The sequence below is a fragment of the Amblyomma americanum genome, chromosome 5 (genome assembly GCF_052857255.1).
Source record: "Amblyomma americanum isolate KBUSLIRL-KWMA chromosome 5, ASM5285725v1, whole genome shotgun sequence".
Taxonomy (NCBI): domain Eukaryota; kingdom Metazoa; phylum Arthropoda; class Arachnida; order Ixodida; family Ixodidae; genus Amblyomma; species Amblyomma americanum.
This window is the reverse complement of record NC_135501.1, coordinates 185751100-185774446: the sequence shown is the minus strand read 5'-3', so window position 1 is coordinate 185774446 and position 23347 is coordinate 185751100. Positions and strand designations below refer to the sequence as shown.

Below are 23347 nucleotides of genomic sequence, written 5' to 3'. Positions count from 1 at the left end.
GGTGGAGATGCCATCCCTGTCACTGCTCCTGTAATCAACGTCACCACAACTTATTTTTCACAATACCCGCATTTAAACACGAATTGGTTCTGGGGATGGTGCTGAGAAAAACCATCGACCACGTCCGCCTTCCTTCCTCAAGGCACAAATAATCATTGTCAGTACGCTTGTTCACCTGCCACACCTGTCACCTGCCAGCCCTCCCCGCCACACACTAGAGCGAATTCCCAGTGACCGCCGTCGTCAAACCCGGCAGGTGGACTTGCCACCTGCCACACATGTCACTTTCCAGCCGTCCAACTTTTCATGTCGGCACGCTGTAGCGAAAACCAGGTGACCGCTGTTGTCACGCCTCGCAGGTTGCCACACCTGTCACCTGCCAACCATCCTACTGTCCCACTCTGGCCTCCTCCACCACCCTCTACATTGTAGGGGAGAGGGGGAGACATGGATTAAGAATGACTCAGCTCAAATGAAAATGACTTAGACGAACGCAGCAAAAATTAATAAAAGAAGCGATTAGGATGAGTTTAGAATCAGAATTGGAAACGAAGCAGAACTAAAATACAATCAAGAGGTGAATCGAACAGTAGAATGCTAAAGCACTGCTTCTGCGCGAATCAAATTGGTCTTCTCTATTTCTTTTTTTACTTGAGCTATAAAGAAAACGCATCAAGTACCAATTGACCCTAAGAGAGCACCTGTCTTTAACCTGCCGCGCTTGGCGATGATCGCTAGCTGCGTGTTGCCCATCATGCAAAATTTAACGCGGCGAAGGTGTTGAAAATTATCGGATGTAAAGAAGTTTGGGTGCGGGTGCGTCATCTTTGGCCTCGAGTGGAATATAGACAAAGTGAAATATCCTACTCAGCATTTAAATGAAGCCTCTACAGGAGGAGACGGGGACTTTTTTTTTAACGCCACTTCGGTAAGCAGATCAAACTAAGCGTGCCCAAAGAATGGGTTTTCAGAAATATTCCCAGAACCCCTGCCCGATTCTGCAGCGCTAAAGCCTATTTCAGCACAAGTGATGTGCGGCTGGATAAAGCAAGCTTCGGGAGTGAGCAGAGCGCGGGATTAGCACGACTGAGGGTGCCCTCACTACTACACACCTCGTCACAACAATTCTCACCTTGTTCCCCGTACTTATGCCTTACACTTCTTGGTGAACCTGAATTTTCAGGGCCCCTAATCGGCATTTCTGACCCTTTACCACTCAAGAAAGTGAGCGAATCTCGCACTTCAGGTATGCAAGTCAGTCTAGCACCCCTGATGCGTCCCTATCCCGTCGCCGCTCTGTTATCTATATAGCGAACTAAGTGTAATTTTTCTCAAGGACTGCTGTATACGCAGGACATCTCCGAGGTAGACAGCATCGGCGCCGTTGTCAGTTGTAAACCACAAAAACAAACCCGCAATGTCCTTCTGCGCCGCTTGAAAATATACGCCCAGAAGACGGGAGTCACCATGTCAGCGCACTTTAAAGAACCTCAGGTGGTCGAAATTTCCGGAGCTCTTCACTACGACGTCCCTCATAGCCTGGTCGCTTTGGGACGTTAGAACCCCATAAACGAAACCTAACGGCGTGGTTAGTCATTAAATTCAATGATTGATTGAGACAGTAATGGCGTCACATGGCTGTGTTTGCAGGTGCGCTGCCAGTTGGCAGGTGCGTGGGTCATGTGACAAGGCCAAGCGTAGTAGAGTTTTTTTTTTAGCGAACTTTATTGCCCCAGGGCATCATTGATGGGTGAAGGTGTGATGAATGATGTAGTAGAGCATAAATGAATGGAAAAAGGTTAGCTGATTTGAGGAACTCCAGTAGAGAACGATGGTACGGTCCCTGCGTCCAGGCAATGTATGAAGCAGGGTTGCTTGGTGAAAGACCCGCTACCATCAGGTGCCGGATCCTTGTAGGCTTGAGAGCTGGACAGTCCTGCAGTAAGTGATGAATGTCGGCCTCAATGTCCTCGTGTTTACATATCGGACACCCTGGCCGAGGAAACAATTCTCGGTACTGAACCGCGGTACAGTTCGCGGCTGCAGTTGGTATTTGCGCTGGGTTGTGTGCAGGCGTGCTTTGAAAACTCCGCGTATCAGGTTGGAATGGAGGCAGAAATAACGGTGCTTGTGCCCACCCTAGTTAAATATCCCCGGAAGTGGAGAGGGAAACTAGGGAAGTACGTCACTGAAGATGAAGTATCGGAAACAGCACAGGCTCAGCATATGAGGCGGCCAGTAGGGACGGGTGAGGAGAAGCTGGCTGAGCGCACTTCAGAGTTTAAATGGCATGGCATTTTAAACACGTAAAGTAATTAAGTCTTTTCCGAATTTGAAGTTGACGTTTATTTCCTTTCGCACAGTGGAGGGGGCGGGAGTAAAAGCTGTGGCACCAGCTTGACAAAAAGTCCCGGCTTCTTTAATTAACTGACAGCACAGGAGGAATTAGACGATTACATAGTATTACATATTACAAAATAAGGACAACAATGATTACACAGCATTTTATAAATTTACTTACTATTGTGTGATATTGTTGCATACTATTGTTTGATATTGTTTGATATTGTTGATACCTATCTGTTTGATGGCAAAGTAATATATAAACAAAGCTAATTATTTACTTATGCGACCAGCAGCGAAGCACTTCTGATGCAGCAAAATAGTTATTTCATTACCGCCTTCAGGGAGTTCCTACGGGGAGATATCGGATAAGGAAAAACTCCACCTGAAGTAATTATTTCATCACCAACCGGCTTTTTTACCCTACAGTTAAGGGAACTTTAGACACGAGACAAAACACCTCCAGCTTGTTTATTCCATGCTTGAACTAGCTTTTTCATGGCACACTTAGCCTATCAACACAAAAGACTTCAGCAGAAAACTACGGTACAGATTCCATCTGCACACGGAAGACATCTTTAGCTTAAGAGACGAAACAAAAACTTCGGCGTGAAAACGAAAATAGCTACCAAGGTCAAGGTAAGATTAAAACGTGAATAAATAGATGAAACTAACTGTGTTCTTGAGGTAGAAAGGTTTGAGGCATGATTTCCTAATGCGTGAGCATTAGATGGGTCTTTGGAAGCGGAAATGATCAAAAGGAATTGGCGGCCCCAGGCCGATAAATAACAGAGAGAGAGAAACAGAGAGAGATAGTCCTATGACAGCGTCCTAATAGTCCTAATAAATAACAGACTGAAAAAAGAAAAGCGGGTCAACTACGCACTCGCCTTGCTACGTTGGTCCTGCGAGTCGTTTCATTCTGACATCTAGTGACGTGACGGACAAAAAATGCACTCCCTTTTTTTCACTGCGTGCAAAATTTTATTGTACTTTTCTCCGATGTGCTTCAGTGTTGAGAGTTTACACGAAGAAATTCTTGGGCACGAAGAAATGTATGTGCAGCCGCTCAAGAGAAGGTCTTGCGTCGAGGAAATTAGGGCTCCATCCACGTAGCCTTCCCCTTGTAGGCAGCTGGAATTAAGTGACAGGGGTGCATTTGTTTGCCATTTTATTGAGTGCTGATATGCGTTTAAGAAATTGAATGACGGTAAACTCGGCAAGCTCGGCATTTTCTTTCTAATGTGTGTATTGATTTTGAACGTCCCGTAATTTCACCGCAAAAAAACTTCCCTAGAATCCTGGCTTAAAAAAATCAATGTCGAAGCTCCGAAGTGTCCAGGAACACTATTTTTTATAGCCAGTCGTCTAGCAATGTGGCCTGACTGTTGACGTATGAAAATTATATCAGTGTATATTGAGCTTAAATTTCAATAATGTCTCAAATGAAATGGGTATTTGAGTATACTTTGAAGAAGTTTAGCGAGATTTCGAGTGATAATTCAGTAGCACGAATTTCAGTGTTAATTCTTACTACACATTTGAAAAGCCATAAAATGAAGCCTTTGTAAAGGAGCTTGGCGTCCATGCAGTAAAGAAGGATGGAAATGCAGTGCGCAGAGAGGGAATTCTGGGGTAAATAAAAATGTAATTAGATCTTCCGCACCAAGCCTCGTGAGATCAGTAGGAAGTGTTCTTACCTTTGCACTCTTGCTCACATTCCTGGAGTGTGATGAATCTGTTTCGGTCTTTGGTACTTTTTGTGAAATGCTTTGTAGACCGACATTGATGGCTGTCTATGTCGTAGTAATACCTCGTGAAAATTCCTATGCCTCCAATATTCAACCCTGCCTTCTTCAGGCACTTGGTATTCGAAGACTCTGCAGAGAGAAAATTTTTGTCGCTTTAATAAAATAAGACGGACAAACGCGGCACTCGGAAAATATTTTGGAACATTTCGTGATCAAAAACACGCCGTTGTTCGCGACATTGATCAGGTGTGCCGCCGTGCTCTACACTACAGACGTTGGAGAATAAGTTTGAAACATAGATGTGGGGCCGACAAGGCTTTAAGGACACAGTGCTCCTTGCATCTGTAAAATTTTTACAGTTACTTCCACATTCCAAAAATACCTTACATTCTAAATCAAGCTATGCATAACTGAATTTTAAGCGCAGTCAAGAGGCATTGACTCCTGAATAAATGCCGTAAATGCCCGCTACACTATGCCGCTTTATGGCTATGATTAATCACCTTCTTTACATCTTAAATTCTAGAAAGAAATCTTTTCAGTTATATGTGTGCTAAGACTTCTTTAAAAGTTCTTTTTGGGGCTAGTTGGAGCATCTTGAATCTAAGGAAATCTGAGACTTTTGCTTTCCACCTTATTCAGCGCACCACTGTCGAGGTTCCAAATTAGCAATGAAGCTGCTGACTGATGCGCAATTACAAATGTTTTATCACAAGTCAGTGCAGCACGTTAGTCCTGCTAGTTGATGCAAACACATGAATAGCGCTGGACATCTGGTAGTTTGGGTTCAGAACCCTCTCACTGAACGGTACTGTAAAGGGAGTGTTTTATGCATTGATGAATGAAGTGTGCATGGTTTAATGAGTGTTTATCGGGGAGGTTAAACGCCTTGCGATCGTATCAGCAGCAGGAATTCATCCTTCCTACTATAGAACACGGAGGCAGAAAAATGAGAGGCTTAGTGTGATCCACTTGTCACAGAGCACCGTAAGCGACACATGGAAGTCGTAGGTTTGGATCCCACTGGCGGCATGAGTTTGTCGTTTCTTCTGCTGTGTGTTAAATTATTGCGCATCTAATATAGTTTAATGTAGTGAGCATCCACTTTGGTGCGCAGAGTGGCTATAAAAAAAAACCTCCTTTATGTTTTCCTTCGCTTCAGCGAGTGTTGACTTCATTCTAACTTTATCGCTTATCTTGAGCCAGTGTAATGGAAAAAAAAGTTCTTACTTGCACATTTTGTCCAACATTCCTTCGCTGTTGGAAATCTGTTGGAGTTGCCTCCACAGCCTTTGAAGAGGAAGCTTTCGCATCGTCCCGTCTTGGAGTTGTAGCCATAAGCTTCATAGCTGCCTCCTTGGTCGTTCCTCGGGCAGATGTGTCCATCACTGATTGGCATGTTGCAGGAATTATTTATGTGCTCTGTAACGCATAAGAAGAATAGCCAGAGCTCACAATCATCAAGCATCTTCAGAAATATTTATTTCTTTTGTATTTCTTGAAAACCGAGAAACAACATAAGATCTTTGTGCTCTGACATGACACTGCATCGGTTAATAGCTTAAATTGCTTCATGATCTGTAGGATGCGGGGATAATTTTTATTTTTATTTGAGTTCCTAAACTTTGTTTACACTCGCTTCATCAATAGATTCAGTCGCTTACGTACAAGTCTTTCCGTGATGTTTTCTCCTCAGAAGACCACAAAGTGTATCTATTGACGCACAAGTGGATACTATATACCCTGAAAGGAGCGCAATTAAATTCAATAGCGGAAGTTCAGTCATACTTATTTCACTCAGTATGAGGGAATATAATGTTTAGCGAACACAGTGCCCAAGCGATGTCATCACGTTGGCTTTATTATCTCCCGTAATTATGAGTAATATAAACGGAAGGGTACTATCTTTAGGGCGATTATCTGAGTGCTTTGCTTACAGAAACTCACTGCGCAAAAACAATTCGGATTGTGGAGTCGATTTCCCGCCCTCCTGTCAGTGGGTTCGAGCTTATGTTTCTGTCGTTAGTATAACACGACTTATGAGCGCTATCTGATTCCGTTTCAGTAAGTCGTGACCCTACATATTTGCGTCGAAAAACAACTAAATGGTGAATATATATTTCTGATGTTTAGCTTTACCACAGCCATTGAGAAAATGATTGATTCCAGCGCTTCCACATATTGGGAAATTGATACAAATGGCGGGCACTTCTGATTAATGTGAGGTAGTACGCCTTACTAAGTACAGTAAACGCGTACATTGCTGCAATATGAAAGGGAATAAGCTGTTTGCACAAAACACAAATATTTTGGTTATTGCTCTACTTAAATTGAAACAAGTCTACAGTATTTTACACAAAACGAAAAACTAGTTAGATAGTTGGATAGAAACAGATTTGTGTGTGGTGCATAACTATAAAGAAACCATTATTCAAAGGCTCACAATTTGAACCCTTTTATTTTACAGGGGCTTGGACGTTAAGATATGAAATTTAATGCTTTGGCTCAGTGTATGACGTAGTGCACAGTTAAAGTTTTTCAATGATGCTCAATTGTTGCTGCAGTTCTGTAGTAAATGAGGTATGCTAAAACAGCAGTGGTCTCTGCGAACACGTTTGCAGAAAGTTTGTACTCACTCGAACACACTCTCCAGCAGTCAGCTTCTTCCTCAAACCTGTTCCGGTTTCCACCGCAACCCGTGTAAGCGAATGATTCGCACCTTTCCGTCTTCTGGTTAAAGCTGAAATAAGTATTTACGCCCGGAGGCGCTGGTCTCCCATTGCGGCACTGTACACCCTTTTCTTGTGGAAGTAAGCATGGGTCCTGAGCGAATTCTGAAATTGCGATGAGGAGTGGTTAATTGTAGAAAATTTTGCGCGCTGATTTATAAAACCCGCTAATTATGTCGACTTTTGCTTCTCGAGTGTACTCACAGAATGCTTTCGAGCCGCCTGTTTTTGTTCTGTACGCAGAGTAGACGCATTCTAAGTGCGCTAAGTAGACGTGTTCTCTTACCACTTCCAGACACTCGCTACCGATCGAAAACTGTTGTTGCTTTCCGAGGCTATTGAATCCTACTCTAGTGTCGGTTTGAGGTTTACAGGGATTTAATGTCCAGAGCAAATCAGGCTATCTTTGCCTCTATGCATCGTTTCTGGTAGAATACTGATGTGCTATAGCATTGATGTTTACTTAAAAAGCTAGTGTGTAAGCTTAGCACTGGAATAAAAGGGTTGTAATTGCACAGTTAGGAGCACTGTGAAGGTGCTTGTTACTTTATGGAATAGTACTTTGTGGCAGCCATATCCTTTACTGATGTGGTGGCATAAAAAGAAAAAATTATGCGCTCAGACAAAAAAAAAATTAATGTGGATTAGCACAGCTAATCCAGGATATACAAAGCGAAAGCGAGATTGAGGTCTCCACTGACCCACGGTGCCGGTTGTGCGCCTTTCCTTTCGTGAAAATGAACGGCTTTTGCAAACTGGTCAACGCAATGAACTCAATGAACGCCATCGGCTCACTTGTTTTGTTTGGTTTTTGAGGAAAGGAAATGGCAAAGTAACCGTCTCACATATCTCGGTGGACACCCGAACCGCGCCCTAAAGGAAGGGATAAAGGAGGAAGGGAGAGAAGAAAGAGAAAACTGAAAGTTGGATTTTCGAGGAAAGGCGCGGCGCTGCGCAGCGGCAGAACGCTAGAGGCTCGGTCCTACTAGTGGCGCATGCGCAGTAGTTACTAGGAAGCGAGAGAGAAAGAGTCGGCAGCGGCCACCTGCGCCGTGCGTGACGTCACTCGTGCTCCGACATACGCCGGCTCGCGTGAAGCGCGGTGTTGACTAGCGTAGTGAAAAGCTTCACTACGGTAGTCGCTTTTCGCTTCAGAAAAAAAATTCAGTGGCTGTAGGACAGCCGACGGGTGTTTACACGCTGCAGAGTCGTCTTTCGCGACGTCGTAGTTGAGGGGTCGGGACGAGAGGTGCTGGGGTAACGAAGGTAGGCTTGGAGTGATAGTTTACGCGCGTGTAGTTTGTTCTCAAGGAAGTCCGTACCAAAGGCTACCAAAGCGGCCCGAAAGTAGCACTCTCAGCTATCGATGTAGAATATGTTACATATACTTAGAAGCGCCATAATGTTTGCAAAAGCTTCGCAAATATCCTTTCGATAATAATATATTTTACTACATGCGATTTCTAGCTTGCGTCGTGTTTTAATATGTTAAATTTCATTCACTGCTTCTATGACTCTTAGGGCATGACACTTTGAAGGTAATATATTGTCTCTTTGTTCACTCATCAGCCCGTGTTAGACCGATGTATGACAAGAATTCATAACACAAGTTTTTCTTGGCAGGCTAATGTAGCTGTGTTCTTGTATAGGAAATTTTCGACGTCGTTTGTGTATCCCTATTCATTGTATGCAAACCACGGACAAAGTTTTGTTTATCATTATCACTTTAGAACACAGAACCCTTAAATCTGGTAATTAGATGGTTACTCCAGTGAAAACCGCCATAGCCATTTTTACCTATGTCTCATGACGTACAACATTAGGAGGAGTGCGTGCGCAGTACTAATTTAATTCAATTTCTAAATTCAATTCAATTTATTTCCAATGTATACATGATGAGGGTCGAGAGAAAAAAGCCAGATATTGTGTCTTGACGTGCCCCTCGGCCCCTACATTGCAGGGCAGCAGGCAACATACATACACAAAAATCATTAGAAAAGACAATGAGGAAATGAAGCGTACACAAAAAATGATAACAAAAAACCAACAGAAAAATATACTTCACAGATAAACATGTCATCGGTTACTCAAATCAGATCAACACTTTATGGAACGAATGAGATAAGGAAGCAGTGAAAGCAAGGTGAGGTCTAAAAAGTAGCACATACATCCTGTATAATTTGTATCGTTCGGCTTACCTCCGCATTTTTTGTTGCACTCCTTGAACGTTGCGAAGTTGTTTCCGTTGTCTTCAACAGAGTAGCACCCCATGTGCAGGCGGCAACGGCGCATCTCGGTACTGAAGGCATATCGTCTTACGCTTGCCCTGCAGTTTCCTGCTTGCAGTTGCTTGGCACATACCCCGAGCAAAGGGTCTGAAAAATGTTTTTTAACGCCATTGAGAAACATTGAGCTGAGGCGGGTGCTCAAACATAAGAAAGCATTGCAGCTAAGTCCTTTTCTACGCACGCAATGTCGCTTTCGCGCATAGGTACGATATGCGGCTGATTCTGCAAAGTTTTGTAACCACTACGTCTAAAATTACATGCTCCACCCGGCCTACCACGACATGAAGCAACTTTACTGTGCTGCCGGGGGCTTGGTGTCGCATTCACTAACAATTACTGCTTTGTTATGGATTTGGCTGATTACCCTGCATGCGCTATTTGTGGGGGCGACGAGGCTATAACATACATTCTTTGCGCATGCGCTGCTTACAGTACCGAAAGGCTGTCCTTGTGGCGTGTGCTGAAGCGTCTTGATAAACGACCGCTGACGGGAGATAAAGATTCGCGGGAAGTAGCAGCAGCGATCGTCGGCGGTGAAGGCTAGGCAGGCAATGCTGCGTTTTGCAGCTATAGCTGTTAGGCGCGCGTCCCTGGCTTTCTCGTCGCCGTCGGCGTAACCGGTGGGTGCGTTAATGTAACATGAAATTATATCACGTGACCTTAATGTGACGTTACATGACGTGACGTGACCTTAATGCCACGTGACCTTATGTCACGGTCAAACTTGGTCGCATAAAAATAAGGGTGGCTCTCTTTGGAACAGGGCCTCTTTGCCTGTGAAAGGGTGCATCACTAAACAGCTACCACTAAACGCTTAAACAGCTATCGCTGAACATCGCGTTAAACAGTCGTAACCGTCCTGCGAGTTTTGTAGCGAGAGCTACACTACGCCAGCTCTTCGAGCCTTCAGCGTGGCACCCCTTGAGCTCCGTGACGGCGCCGTAACTGGTCACGTGGTTGGTCACGTGGTGTGGATCAACTGCCGGCGGCGCGGCGCGCCAGCTAAACCGAGTGGGGGAGGAGTGGAGAGGGGGAGAAAGTGAATCCACGTCCAGGGACGAAGATGAAGAAGGAACGCCCAGCGAAACGGAGCGGCGAAAGACTGACTTTGCAATTCGACTGAGCGCGTTCTACTCGGCCAGATGTAGCTATTGCGTCACTCCAGGTTTAACCAGAGCTAAGCCACCGCCAATATTTCGTTTTCGATCGTCGGGCTTGCACGATAGGCTATGACTTTGCCGCATGCTTTTTGCTTTCGGGCTTCAACTTTCTCCAACTCCTTTATGTCTTTATGTTCATATCTCCTCATCCCTTTAATTTCGTCTAGTGCAGGGTAGCACACCGGATGCTTCTGCCGGTTTCCTCCTCCTCCTCCTCCTCCTCCTCCTCCTCCTCCTCCTCCTCCTCCTCCTCCTCCTCCTCTAACACTGCCAGGCATGGCATCCTATGTAGAGTTTCGCTGTAGTGGTCAACACGGATTTGTTGCTGGTCCACATGCTATGTCCGGTCGGACATATTTTACCTCAGATAAGATGAACTTAAGGGAAGCAACCTCCTGATACATTCTGCGTCCACATATTTAGTGGGACCTAGACTGGCGGTATCTCTTATCATACTCAGCAGTTGTGGACAAAAGCATTCTTGAGCGGGGAACCGTTTATGGACTCAATTTTTTCACACAATGCAAGATTTCACTACGACAGTCAATATTTCCGCATATCGCCCGACGGCAGTCATGCATTTTTTTCTATTCACGTTTTTTGTTATCGTCAAAAGCGTTCCCCATTGGTTTTCTACGGCAGTCTTAACGGTTCGATGCTGTCGCTGGAAACACCTCGAAATAAAGATTTTGCTACATATCAGAATCATGGACCGTTAACCTTCATATTTCCATAACAGTGTCTTACAATTTTTCAATTTTTAAAATATTTTCCCGTGAATGCTGGACATGTCTTATTTTACAATGAAATACGGCCGGCATCATTCACAGGGTACGGAGCTAGGCTGATTATCAAAGTTTTAAATCACTGCAGCGTGAACAAAACATTTTTTGGAATCGGGTGTCAATATTTACATATGCATTTGGGCCAAGCGATGAAATTTCCTTTTCGAGATCTCGGGAGGCTAATGATGGCATACATACCGAGCGTATAGTAAAGTACTTACCTTGGGTCCTATGTTTCGAGCCTTACGAACAACAGTCAAAATTTCTTGCACTTAAGCGATTGCTATTTTGGATTGGGTTTGAGAGCAGAAGTAGTGTGTATAGGATGCATTAAGGCGACTGGTTTCGTGTTAGCGAGTGGGAACAAGCCAATAAATGACGTCACACTCCCTTCCGGTATCTAAGAAAAGAGACCTACCGCGGCACTTGGTGTTGCAATCTTCTTCGGTGTCAAAATTTCCTGATTTATAGCACTTGCCATTTGGCAAGTTCTCACAGTAGCCCGACGTTTTATTGTAGACCCATGCCGGCAAATTAGCCCTGCACCGGGGAACTTCTTCTGGTATCTCACACTCTTCGGGTAGTTTGAAGTCAGTCGCCGCTCTTGTGATACCTGCACAGCGAATTATAGATTATATAAAGAACCATAGACACAGAATTTTTGCTTTTATGTTTTCTTTAAAACGACGCTTTAGACATTGCTCTAGATGGAGCACCAAGTGGTATTTTCCTGCGAGAGCTGAATAACTTACTATTTAATTTCCTCCTGACACTTTTCGGTATTGGTATCATCAAGCGAACAATAGCTGTGATGTGTTGAATTTTGGGTCACGTTAGGAGGAGAAATCAGCAATAAAAGTGATGATACGTTTTTTGTTGTAATCCTAGCCCACAGAAATGCGTTTAGGCTACACTGAGCACGAGGCATTCTTTATAATATCCTGACAGTTTCAGAGCAAGGGCTGAAAGCCTCAAATAAAAGATTATGAATCCTTTAGAAGTATAGTTTGAAATGCAATTTTTTCACAACGTGGTTGTTGCAGATAACTAAGGTTAGTGCTTACATCCTCAAGTTCTTGTTAAGCCTAACGGCTATTACACTCGGCTTAGGCTCCAAACAAACTTCAGCCTCGCAAAAATAAATATAATCTGCGAAGATACGATGATTAAGCTGACACAAAGAACAGCATCAGTCTTTTGGCGATGCATCCTTTGTGTACTCGTCCGGTTGCGCAATTTACCTAAACTTGCACGTTTCCAAATATCGCAGCTGTCTGTACTTCGTAACGTAAAGAGTCTAAGTACCAATAGACACTGACGCATTGCTAGGTAGCATGCGTATACAGACTGTTCATTTGTTCATTGTTTCTTGAAGTAATAACCACCAAATTTCATTTATTTTTGTTTCATGGCTTGGCATCTATTGAAATCAACTATAAGAACATGGCTTCTAACGATGAAGAATTAGTAGCGCTTTTTCCCTTTAAGTCAGGTTTTGACCTCTAAATAATGGTGTTACTTATTTAGCGAGATCTTTAAGCATTTTGCACACCCGGCAGTTATGAACATAAATAAGAAAGAATTTAGAAGGAGAGTAGTTTATTTTCTATTTTTACGTGCAATCATAAGCCTTGTTTCCGTTAAGTGAATCAATATTGCGTGGTTAGAGGTGTTTAAGCTCTTCTCTGATAATATGAATCTAACAGAACTGCTGGCCTAAGAAAGCGGCCTGGTAACCCTGAACCTACTGCAGTCAATGCTGAAGCAGAAGTTTGTGTTTTCGACGGTATACCCGTCTGATGCGTCTCACGAATGGCATCGTGCAACTGAAAAAAAAACAAAAACTCGATGAGAATGAATAGGATAAACTATTATTGTATAACTGGGATTGCTGAAGAAGCCAATTAAAGTAAATGGCTTATTATGTGGTTCCAGAACTGGCGTGTTGGCGATTGCCAGCTGTTCTGCAGGGCAGGGCGCTGCTGCGATAAACGGAACCACAGCATATTTTCATTGTTTCCGCGAATCTTCAAGAATTGGATGCGCTCCCACAATTTTGGCAACATACACCCAGAACGTGCACAACGCTGGCGGCACAGTTATTTCTATTTACGTGTGCAGCGACAGGCTGGCGTGCGCCTATTTATCAGAACTTATTTCATCGAGTGAAAAAGCGGAAGGCACAAAGCGCAGAGGCCTTCTGTTCTGCTAACATTCGTAGTACTGGTGCGCGGATACGAATCATTAGATGTGACTTAGCAAAAGCAGGTGAGCCCCGCCGCGGTGGCTCAGTGGTTAGGGCGCTCGACTACTGATCCGGAGTTCCCGGGTTCGAACCCGACCGCGGCGGCTGCGTTTTTATGGAGGAAAAACGCTAAGGCGCCCGTGTGCTGTGCGATGTCAGTGCACGTTAAAGATCCCCAGGTGGTCGAAATTATTCCGGAGCCCTCCACGACGGCACCTCTTCTTCCTTTCTTCTTTCACTTCCTCCTTTATCCCATCCCTTACGGCGCGGTTCAGGTGTCCAACGATATATGAGACAGATACTGCGCCATTTCCTTTCCCCAAAAACCAATTATTATTATTATTATTATTATTATTATTATTATTATTATTATTATTATTATTAAAAGCAGGTGACGAGAGTTTTCTGCTTGTTACTTAGAAAGACGTTAGCTGTACGCAAACGGATGATTTCTCAGTCCCAGACAGAGTACGATTCTGTGAACACGACTCACAACTAGAATGACGTCACAAACGCGAGTGCAACACATTATTCGCACAACTTACCTAAACAGGTTGCAACGAAAAGGAGGACTGGAAGGCGAGCTTTGCATTCCATGATGTCCCTTTCTCTTGGCTTGTTTGCTGGAATATCAAGACCTCTTTTATACCACGGAGTAGACAAAAGAACACCTTATGGGACACCGCACCCCCAGAAATGCAAGCACTAACATTTACCAAATTTTCCGGGAATAACGCGTGCCGACCCTAGTCGTTAATTACGGTTAGGAAGGATAAAATATTCCTCCCTGCTTATACACTCCCGTTTTAGAAACATAGAAAGCCAAGCAGGAGGAAAGTGTGCATTCCATGGAAAACGCGCTTGACGTCACATTCTTTTCGTAAATTCAACCGCAGTTTTCCGGTATTCAGACTAAGGAAGTTTGTTTTCGTAGATATGATATATTCAAAAGAGTACGCTGTCCCTTTTAATTGTATAGAACGTCTCGCATTTTCCTTGAAAGCTAATTAGCATTATATCCTACAGCAACAGTGCCAAACATTTTGAAGTCGTTTCATAAGTTACTCTTTCTAATCGCCCCAGCTCAAATGAGACCCTTAATACTTGCACGCACAGATAAAGTAGAACCTTTCTCTCTTTGACAATTAACACTGCTTCTAGCTGAACCCGAGTTAAAAGGAATTATTAGGCAAATTATTTTACTACGTTTAAAGGACAAGTGCAGACTGCTTGTGTTCTGACCCGCTGTTTTCGAATTATGCACGCACTTTACGAACTGTTTTCAGCCCACATGTTCGTAGATGTTCAACAGCCGCCGTCTCGCTTGGGCCAAACTTGTGTGGGGCAATTCTGAATGTCTGATACGAGATTTTCTGACTGCGAAAAGCAAACACCGAAAGTCATAGAAATTCCGAATAGAAGACTCTTTACGGTACTGTGTGCAAAACATCTGAGATCTTAAACTCAGTAGAGGCTCATGTACAGAGATTAACAGACACTTCAGCCATGTTCGGCTTGAGTGTAGCGACGGCTGCCCTTAGAAAAATAGTCCATAGACTTTCTATAGACTTCTTATAGCCTGTGTTGCCTTCCGCCGCGGTGGCTGAGTGGTTATGGCGCTCGGCTGCCGGCCCGAAAGACGCGGGTTCGATCCCGGCCGCGGCGGTCGAATTTCGATGGAGGCGAAATTCTAGAGGCCCGTGTACTGTGCGATGTCAGTGCACGTTAAAGAACCCCAGGTGGTCGAAATTTCCGGAGCCCTTCACTACGGCGTCCCTCATAGCCTGAGTCGCTTTGGGACGTTAAACTACCATAAACCAAATCAGCCTTCCTACAGATATTTCTTTCTGTCTATTCATAGTCTATAGACAAAAGTGAAATAAAAGTGTATGCCAGAAATCTATAGATTGTCTTTTGACTGTTTATGAGATTGGTATTGCGTGTACACTGTTCTCCAATGTTTGTCTGTAGAGAGTCTGTACTCTTTATAGACAGAAGTCTATGGACAGTCTGTGGACTCTCTAAAGAAATTTTTGTAAGGTGTTCTCCAAAATAGTCGGCAATACCGCTTAGTTATTTCTGTGTTCGCTGCTTTTTTTGGCTTCACTAGCTTCCCTTCACCGCTGTCTTCCACTCCTCTCAAGAATTCAACGAGGTAAGGTAAACCACCAGCAGCCAAGGCCATGCAGTCTGACGTCCGCGGAATAAGCGTTATGTGCAAACGTGAGAGTTATGTACATATCACTCGCGTTCCAAGCGTACATGGCATTGCTGTGTGCACTTACAATGAGGACGCCTTCTCGGTCCAAGCCCGCCTGTTGACGAGCTGACCCAAGCTGCTGCTCCATCGCATGCACTCATTCTTCTCAAAAGCTCATAAACCCCGCAAATGCTTCTGAGATGTTCATAATATCTGTTTATTTTTTGCGCAATGTTAGAATAGTGAATTAGCCGTCACTTTGTGATAGCCGAACATAATGAATACACACGTAATTTCAGAAAACGTAACAGGAACCCTTTGAGAACTCTTGAGCTCATCAAAAAAAAAACGATCACTTTAAATATGACGCATATTGATATGCAGCACAAAACGTCTATGTTTGTATAATAGCTTTTCATACCCCACCGACTGTTTCAATGCTAGCAAGAACAGATGGTGGGCTTCTTCCTTGAGGTGTATTTGTAATGGCAGAGAGCGCTGTTCACTGACTGACCTTAGTTAACGACGAGTAACCTCTGCCAAAGCTGGTCAGAGCGATCAGGGTTTCTTAAAGCTGTACTCACTCTGAAGAACTTTTATCTCGCTGCCACGTTCTCCATAGATTCGATCGAACACACTTTGCCACAAGTAACTAGCATAAAGTTCTAGTATAAAATTTATTTAGTGGATAAACGAAGTCTACGAAAAGGAGGCGGTATACGTTCACGGTCTTTGGAAATTGTTAAGTAGCTTTTCATTCCCACTATTAATTTTGTCCCACTCATGTAACGCGTCATTTAAGACGTAGAAGCGAAATTCCTTGTGTATTTGCCGAGTTCGCGCGATTTGAAAACTTTTCAGAGTGCTGCACAATTGTCTAATTAAAGCGTTTAGTGGGGTCAGGCCCTAATGAAGTCCAGCTTTCTTGGACTAAAGTTTTGAAAATTGAAAAATTGTAAGATACTCTAATGGAAATATTGAAGGTAATGGTTCAATATTCTGATATGTAGCAAAATCATCCTCTTAAAGTATTTGCAGCGATCGCATTGACCAGTGAAGACTGCCGTAGAAAACCAATGGGGAACGCTTTTGACAATAGGACAAAAGTGAATAGAAAAAAATACAAGGCTGCCGTTGGGTGATCTGCACATATATTGATTGTTATAGTGAAATCTTCCGTTATATGAAACAGTTGCGTTCATAAACTGTTTTCCGCTCAAAAATGCTTTTCTTCAGAATTGCTGGGTATGTCAGTTGGGACGTTTTTAGCTGTCCGGTTTTCTTGCGTGAACATGAAAGCTGGATATTAAAGGAGTCGAAGTATGTAAGTGCTTTGTTGGTGGATATGTTTTTGTAAGAGACTGCGTCAGTGTGTGCTTAACTATAAACGAGTCAATGGCGGCGAAAATAAAAATAGGCTGTGCGGAACAGGACAGTTTTCTTCGGTTACAGAAATAGTGAGGCAGTTATGCGACTCGTGTGGCATTGGAAAGTCTGTCTGGAAAAAAGTATGTTCGATAAAAATAGTCTGTGTCGGGGTCGGCGGACTTTTTGATGCAGCGGGAAAGTCGCCATTTCATCGATGAAAAAAAAAACGTATGATTAGTAAAGTCACACTTGCTCCTCTCTTTCAGGCTTAGAAATGCGACTAAAATCGCACTAACAATATGTTTGAGAATCTTTCAATTAACGTCTTGCTCAGCAAACGTATGCATGATTAAATGGGTGAAACAGCTGCCCAGTTCAGCAACTAAATGAGCTGACATCTCGTACTTTGGCGTCGGTAGTATTAAAAAAAGGAAGGCGGGGGGGGGGGGGGGGGCATTTTACTGAATTATATACACGTGCCTCCGAGTTCGGCTTTTCCTGCTAGAAGGACGACTGGAATAAAAGACACAAAAGATCACACAGTGGTCTCGTCTTGTTAATAAGGCCAGCCATCAATCCAAGAAATACAAGTATTCAGCTGCTTTTTCTTGGCATTTCCGACAGATCCTTTGTGGTGAGGGACTTCAACCCGTTTTATTTTTTTGTTTACACGAGCGTAAGAAGCCCTTTCGCCACCCAGCTGCGCGAGCCGTCAGCATGAGTCTACATTATACATCGCAATAAACGTGCACCTGTGCTAAACGTGGCCAAGTGTCTGGGCCGAACACAGGTGTCTACTGGTCAAATATTTAGGGGAATCCTCCAAGCTGGAGTAGATTTGTAATAAGGGAGTAATTACTCATAGGCATCCACCCAAGCGCCGCCATATGGCTACAAAGGAAAGCTATACAGCTTTCTCAGAAACTTCGTAGTTAAAGAAAAAATTCGTTCTGGTCTGGGGTGGACCGGGAGCAACTGCTCCGGGGAAGCGATGGTCCTGGGTTGGAACTCCAGACCAGGACGAATTTTTCTCTAACTGCGAAGTTTCTGAGAAAGCTGTAAAGCTTTCATTTGTGGCCGTATGGCTGTCCTTGGGTGGATGCCAATGAGTAATTACTCCCTTCCACGCATCTACTGCAACAGTGTTTTCCGGTTGAGTTTGGCGTGCAGTCCGCCTCTCATGGAGCATATGTAAAGGACAGCTCTTGATATCTGAGACCGTAAGCTACGTGATCGATGCGTCGTGTTTGGAATGGCCAGTTTCTTTAGGTTTGTGGATAATTATCTCGTAATCGTTAACAACGACAAAAGGTATTTACAGACACGAGTGTTCGAGGTCGTTACAAAGTTCATTGACTGCGCTGATCGTTGACAGTGAGTCACTAGTGGCTGGTTAAGGGCCTCATTAGGCTCTTTCACTGCGGTCAGTACTTCGGTTCTGAGCACGTATGCTGGGCCTGTGAGTCAAGGGGGAACAAGCCAGTCTTTCCAAATGCTTCGGCGCACTGAAAGTTAGTAAAAAAAAAATTAAGTTAGTAAAAAGAGCCAGAGTAAAGGCTTGCTCCATGAGCGCTCTTGAAAAAGATGAAAAATACCTAGTGGAAGATATTTTCCGAAGACAATCTCATTATCTAAAGGCAGCCGGTTACCAGAGAGAGAGAGAATCAACTTTATTGAGAGCCTGCAGAGCCAGTTACCAAGCACATGTTCTGACTGCTGTAGTAGAAAGCATGCTTAAAAAATCAAGGCGCGTAGTTGGGCCAAATGCTAATTAGATGCGTTAGCACGTTGTTTCTTTGTTTTGCATTGTTTATCGTGGTTATGTTTTGTTATTCGTGATATTAAAATGTGATTAAAGTGGTATATTAGTTTGCGGGCATATAGGGCGGGCGAAGCTGGCAAAGGACAGGGTTAATTGCAGAGACATGGAGAGGCCTTTGCCCTGCAATGGGTGCAGTCAGGCTAATCATGATGATGATGAAAATGGTATATTAAATGTATTCTCTGTGTTTTGTGTCTTTGCATAGCATGAAGGAAGCACAGTAGATACACCACACTATGTTTTTTACCCTCATTCTATGCATGCACATCAGTCACGGCTCCCGGTCTGCAGAAAATCCGGCGTCGCCGGCGTTCTTATCGTCGGTGTCGGCGGCGTTGTGAGCAGAAAAGCAGGTGGCCCGCTTGCCATCTAGGTCACATGGTCTTGTGACGTCATTCTGACCTGCAAGCCCGAGGGCCAGAACAACAAAAAGCGCAAATGGATGAAAGCTCGGCTCAGACGAGAGCAATGCGTTCAAACACTCCAAAAAAACTGGTCCCCTCCCAACGTAATTATAGCGATTGTCAATAGTCGGGCATTACATTTGCTGAAAGAGAATACATCCACTACGGCTCCACTTTCTTTCTTTATTCTTTAACGCCCTCCTTTATCCCTTCCCTTGCGGCGCGGTTCGGGTGTCCGCTGAGATATGTGAGACAGTTACTGCACCACTTCGTTTCCTCAAAAACCAATTCTCAATTCTCTCCAGCAAATATCAACCCTAGGTCAAGTTGATGGGGATCTTAGAATGGAGAGGCGCGGACGTCAGAGATGAAAATGATGAAATTTGGTTCTGGCGCTGTATTCCTGTGTTTCGCTTTATTTTGTGACGATTTAATAATTTGATTTCAGTTGGTCCTCTGGCATAGGTTCCTGCGGCCGGTGACGTCGGTCGTTAGATATGACGTCACGCTGGTCGTAGCAAAACGCACTCACGGTGCACTTACTAATAAAAACGCGCCCATGTTGCCCTGCTGGACCGGCGTCGTCACCTACGAATGAATGAAGAGGCGACGAGTTTTACACTCCTAATAAGCTTTATCGGCGCTAATTAATTTTGAGAGAGAAACTGTGGACGCTGTGCAATCAAAGGGCGAAGCATGGTTTCAGTGAATCGCACGGCCTGGATGCTGCGGCCCTGCTTCCAGACAATCCGGGTCCTACGATTGGTAACTTGCTTGAGCACTTCCTTTTGCTTACGTCACTGCTGACGTCGCGAACAAAGGCGATGGAAACGAAGCGAAATGCCGCAAAATCCCCCTTGCTAGATAAGGGCTTCGTCTATCTGTTCCGATTCCCCTCCCTTTCTGGGCAAACGCCAAGGGATATGCCCTGAAACCAGTGTGCGATTATATTCACCACTATATATAACTGCACCAGGAAGATTCCTCTGCTAGAATGAGAATTCAGTGCTTTTTCATTTCCGTTTTTTTTCATTTTTTATCCAAATTCTAATCTAGGACACAATATTATCCAGTCACTGCACTCCTTGCCCATGAGTGCGTTTGTGTCCGCAATGCGCCCTGGCCAATCTCCCGCCATGGGTATGTGCCATTAAGCCTGAGCTCATCATCATCATCATCATCATGTCCGGATTCGTGTGGTGTGCATAGAAGAAGAGGTAGAAGTGAAGAAGAAGAAGTGCTAAGAAGCTGGTCGCCGCCATTCGAGGCTCTCTCCGCGAAAGCAGCTCCTGAGCTTCGATCGTCGCAGTCAAACCGAACCATCATCACGACCAGGCAACCTCCGTATGGCTGGACGCCATCACCATGTAGGTGATATACGCTGCATGTCCCCATAAGGACGTTTTTGTACAGCGGCCACGCTGTTTCGCTGACGTCATAGTTAGGCCTCTAACGGAACACACGTTGAGTAGAGTATCTTTCACTTCGAGACAAAAAGGAACTGGTTGTCCAAAGCTGGCCGGACGTCAACGTTATCAGTGACCTGTACTGTGACCTCAGTCAACGTGTACTGCTCGTGTACTGTTAGCTCAATCGCTGCAGTTGCTAACCACGAGCGGTGACACAACTCGATAAAGTCAATTCTGAACTGGCTTTGAGGAGCCAATGAGGGCAGTTTAGATAAGCGAATCATTATTCCGCCAATCATCACTGTTCCTACGGTACAAGTTACTGTCCCTGTAACCTCGCCGCGCGTATTTGACAATCTTCAACGTTCCTAAGCATGCGGTTCTTTCTGCGTATCGGTAACTACAATCTGTGTCGGACAATAATGCTGCCTACACAGCTTAGCAGCCTACAGCCATATGAGTCAATGTTTGCTATGTTTTGCCCAAAATTTAAAAGGAAAAAAAAATTGAAGGGGGCACTTAAGATCTGCCTTAAGGGCATGACGCGATAGCGCAAAGGGTTAATCCCCGTATACGTACGCAGAATTGGTCATTCTCTCCTTCACATTCATACATCCATGGGAGCCCTCATACCACTTCTGGCGCTGTGGCGCAGTGGCTAAGCAATAAGCCGCTAAATACCCTGGGATGGCAGGTGCTGCCAGCGGCGGGCCTTGTGCGACTCTTGGTTGCTTATCCCTAACGAATAATCATTAATTTAACTTCCACCTGCCACGGTGGGCAGTTTGTTCACAATCCGATGGGCAGGCTTTGATGACGCAGCAAGGTCAGGTGATCTAGGTGACCTAGGTCACCAGCCTCCTAGGATGCTTCTCTGGGGATTTTTCGGAGATTTTTCCCTCCAGGTCAACAACGACGCCGACCACGGCGGGTTTTATGAGACACCAGCTCCTTAACGCTATCACATTAAGAGCGCGCGACCATCTGGGGATCTTTAACGTGTGCGATGTCTGTGCACGTTAAAGATCCCCAGGTGGTCGATATTATTCCGGAGCCCTCCACTACGGCACCTCTTTCTTCCTTTCTTCTTTCACTCCCTCCCTTATCCCTTCCCTTACGGCGCGGTTCAGGTGTCCAACCATATATGAGACAGATAGATACTGCGCCATTTCCTTCCCCCCCCCCAAAAAAAAAACAATCATAAAAACTAATTATAATTTCCGCTCTATGTGGTGCGCATACTGTGCATTATGTCTGCCGGTGTGTGTATGTCTGTGCGCGTTATATGGTCCGCCAACTTTTCGCAGGTGGCCAGAGCTCACGGGCCCCACGGTGGCCACGGACCCTACCGTGGCCACGGACCCCATGGTGGCCACGGAGGTCATGGTGGCCATGGAGCGCATGCGGTTGGCATGACAACGGATACGACGCTGTCGGTCCCAACAACAACAATGACGCTGTCGCGAACACCACGGGAGTTTCGCAGTTCGGTTTCAGCTATGTCCACGGATACCATGAGCTCCGGTACTACGCTGGTGAGCCGGACCTACAGCGGTTCCTCCACGCAAGGACCGATGTCGACCTCCTTGGTACATGAAGCACAACTTTCTCTTCGCCACCTCATGCAGCCCGGATATGCCAGATGTTACGCTACGTCGAACAATTGGGTGTCAATTAAGTGGGAGATAGTTCCAGGCAATCGTTGTCCCTGCTAATAAAGCGTCTCGCTCAGTAGTCCAGAGGGTGACTAGCCGGTACCCTACACATTGGCAAATATATCATCTCAGCTTAAAAGCTAGCAAAAGTGTCGGCAATAGTAGCTAAACCGATATATCGCGTGAGGAGCCTTGAGAATCCGGCCCCTGGTTTGGTCGCTGTGTAGAATCCACTTCAGTGGCAATCAATTGCCGAGTACTCTATAGAAGGGGGGGGGGGGGGGGAGATATGCTTAGTCTTTTTTTTTTTAAAAGTCCCGCTTTCTCGGGCAAAAATTTTTAAATCTGGAAAATCATAAGACACTGTTATGACAATATTGAAGGTAATGGTCTATTATTCTGATATGTAGCAAAATATTTTAGTGTTTCCAGCGATCGCATCGAACACTAAAGACTGCCATGCAAAATTAACAGAGAGCGCTTCTGAGGATAGCGGAAACGTGAATAGAAAATAAAGTACAAGACTGCCTTCGGGTGATATGCGGATATTTTAATTGTTATAGCGAAATCTTACTTATGAAAAAATTGCGTTCATAAATTGTTTCCTGCTCAAAAATTCTCGGTTTGTCCAGAATTGTTTGGTATGTTCCAGTTTTTTGCAAGCGTATAAAGACACCTTCCTCCGTGAAACTTTCCGCAGTAGTTCAGTATTTTCGGTGCTCAGCTGCCGATTCAAAGCTTGTGGGATCGAATCCAGGGGATGGCGGCCACATTCCGGTTGAGACCAATTTCAGCAACGTCCCCGTATTGTGCGTTGTCTACGCACGTAAAAGAGCCCCAGGAGTCCAAATTAATTCAAAGCCGTCCATTACGGCGTCCCTAGCGTGTCGACACGACACGTTAAACTGCACGTCACATTAGAAACCACTTTGCCCCGCGTCGCCTACCGGAAGCCTACTTATCATGCACGTCAGATAACATTCCGAAGAACAGTGCGAGATGATGAACGTCAAGTGCACATTACCGTATTGAAATGAACACGAATAACGAGCGTGAATGGGCCTCGCGCGATTCAGGTATGAGATAGCTGCAGATTCAAGGGCAAAGAAAACTTTCTTCACTAGTGCTATCTGGGGGAGTGACATTTTTCCCTAAAGGCAAGGGGGCAGCGGGGGGGGGGGGGGGGAG

The 23347-nt window shown here is 44.7% G+C and overlaps 1 protein-coding gene across 1 annotated transcript; it reads right to left on the bottom strand.

Moving 5' to 3' along the window:
• Nucleotides 1–4810: 4810 nt before the first annotated feature.
• On the bottom strand, nucleotides 4811–15649 carry LOC144134470 (actinia tenebrosa protease inhibitors-like). The gene is made up of 7 exons (XM_077667380.1): nucleotides 15587–15649; nucleotides 12849–12882; nucleotides 11475–11669; nucleotides 9022–9198; nucleotides 6731–6928; nucleotides 5325–5516; nucleotides 4811–4905 (listed from the first exon to the last, which is right to left on the bottom strand). Exons 1-7 carry the CDS (start codon nucleotides 15647–15649, stop codon nucleotides 4811–4813), a joined length of 954 nt encoding a protein of 317 aa, XP_077523506.1.
• Nucleotides 15650–23347: the final 7698 nt, after the last annotated feature.